The 1,185-nt window shown below is 57.6% G+C and overlaps 1 protein-coding gene across 1 annotated transcript in view; it reads left to right on the top strand.

Moving 5' to 3' along the window:
* The window catches only part of H257_16724 (hypothetical protein), a gene marked incomplete at both ends in the record, with an annotated part of 4,952 nt that overhangs the window by 818 nt on the left and 2,949 nt on the right, over positions 1–1,185 (top strand). The window contains one exon of the mRNA XM_009845255.1: positions 92–1,111. Coding sequence (XP_009843557.1) covers positions 92–1,111 — 1,020 coding nt within the window. The remainder of the gene's footprint in view (positions 1–91; positions 1,112–1,185) is intronic.

The raw sequence follows: 1,185 nt of genomic DNA, 5'->3' as shown, positions 1-1,185 counted from the left end.
ACTCCTGCACCTACTCCTGCACCTACCCCCGCACCTACTCCTGCACCTACTCCTGCACCTACCCCCGCACCTACTCCTGCACCAACTCCAGCCCCTACCCCCGCACCTACTCCTGCACCAACTCCAGCCTCTACTCCTGCACCAACTCCTGCACCTACCCCCGCACCAACTCCTGCACCAACTCCAGCCCCTACTCCTGCACCAACCCCTGCCCCTACTCCAGCACCAACTCCTGCACCTACTCCTGCACCTACCCCCGCACCTACTCCTGCACCAACTCCAGCCCCTACCCCCGCACCTACTCCTGCACCAACTCCAGCCTCTACTCCTGCACCAACTCCTGCACCTACCCCCGCACCAACTCCTGCACCAACTCCAGCCCCTACTCCTGCACCAACCCCTGCCCCTACTCCAGCACCAACTCCTGCACCTACTCCTGCACCTACCCCCGCACCTACCCCTGTACCGACAACGACGATCACACCCGTATGCAGCGGTATCGAAGACAACGTCGACTACTTCGGGCACGACATTGATTCAACGTCTCAGTCGTCTGCTGAATTCTGCTGCTCTGACTGCAAAGCCACTGCTGGGTGTAGGCTATTTGTCTGGACAGACTACAATGGGGGGACCTGTTGGTTGAAGAGCGAAGTTGGGGCCAAGTCTTTCGTCGCTGGAGCCAAGGCTTCGATTGTGGTGACTACCCCAGCCCCTACTCCTGCACCCACCCCGTCGATCACACCCGTGTGCAGCGGTATTGAAGACAACGTCGACTACTTTGGAAACGACATTGCTTCAACGTCTCAGTCGTCTGCTGAATTTTGCTGCTCTGACTGCAAAGCCACTGCTGGGTGTAACCTGTTTGTCTGGACAGACTACAATGGGGGGACCTGTTGGTTGAAGAGCGAAGTTGGGGCCAAGTCTTTCGTCGCTGGAGCCAAGGCTTCGATTGTGGTGACTACCCCAGCCCCTACTCCTGCACCCACCCCGTCGATCACACCCGTGTGCAGCGGTATTGAAGACAACGTCGACTACTTTGGAAACGACATTGCTTCAACGTCTCAGTCGTCAGCTGAATTTTGCTGCTCTGACTGCAAAGCCACTGCTGGGTGTAACCTGTTTGTCTGGACAGACTACAATGGGGGGACCTGTTGGTTGAAGAGCGAAGTTGGGGCCAAGTCTTTC

Source organism: Aphanomyces astaci (genome assembly GCF_000520075.1).
Source record: "Aphanomyces astaci strain APO3 unplaced genomic scaffold supercont1.91, whole genome shotgun sequence".
Lineage (NCBI taxonomy): Eukaryota > Oomycota > Saprolegniomycetes > Saprolegniales > Verrucalvaceae > Aphanomyces > Aphanomyces astaci.
This window is presented reverse-complemented; position numbering and strand designations above follow the sequence as displayed.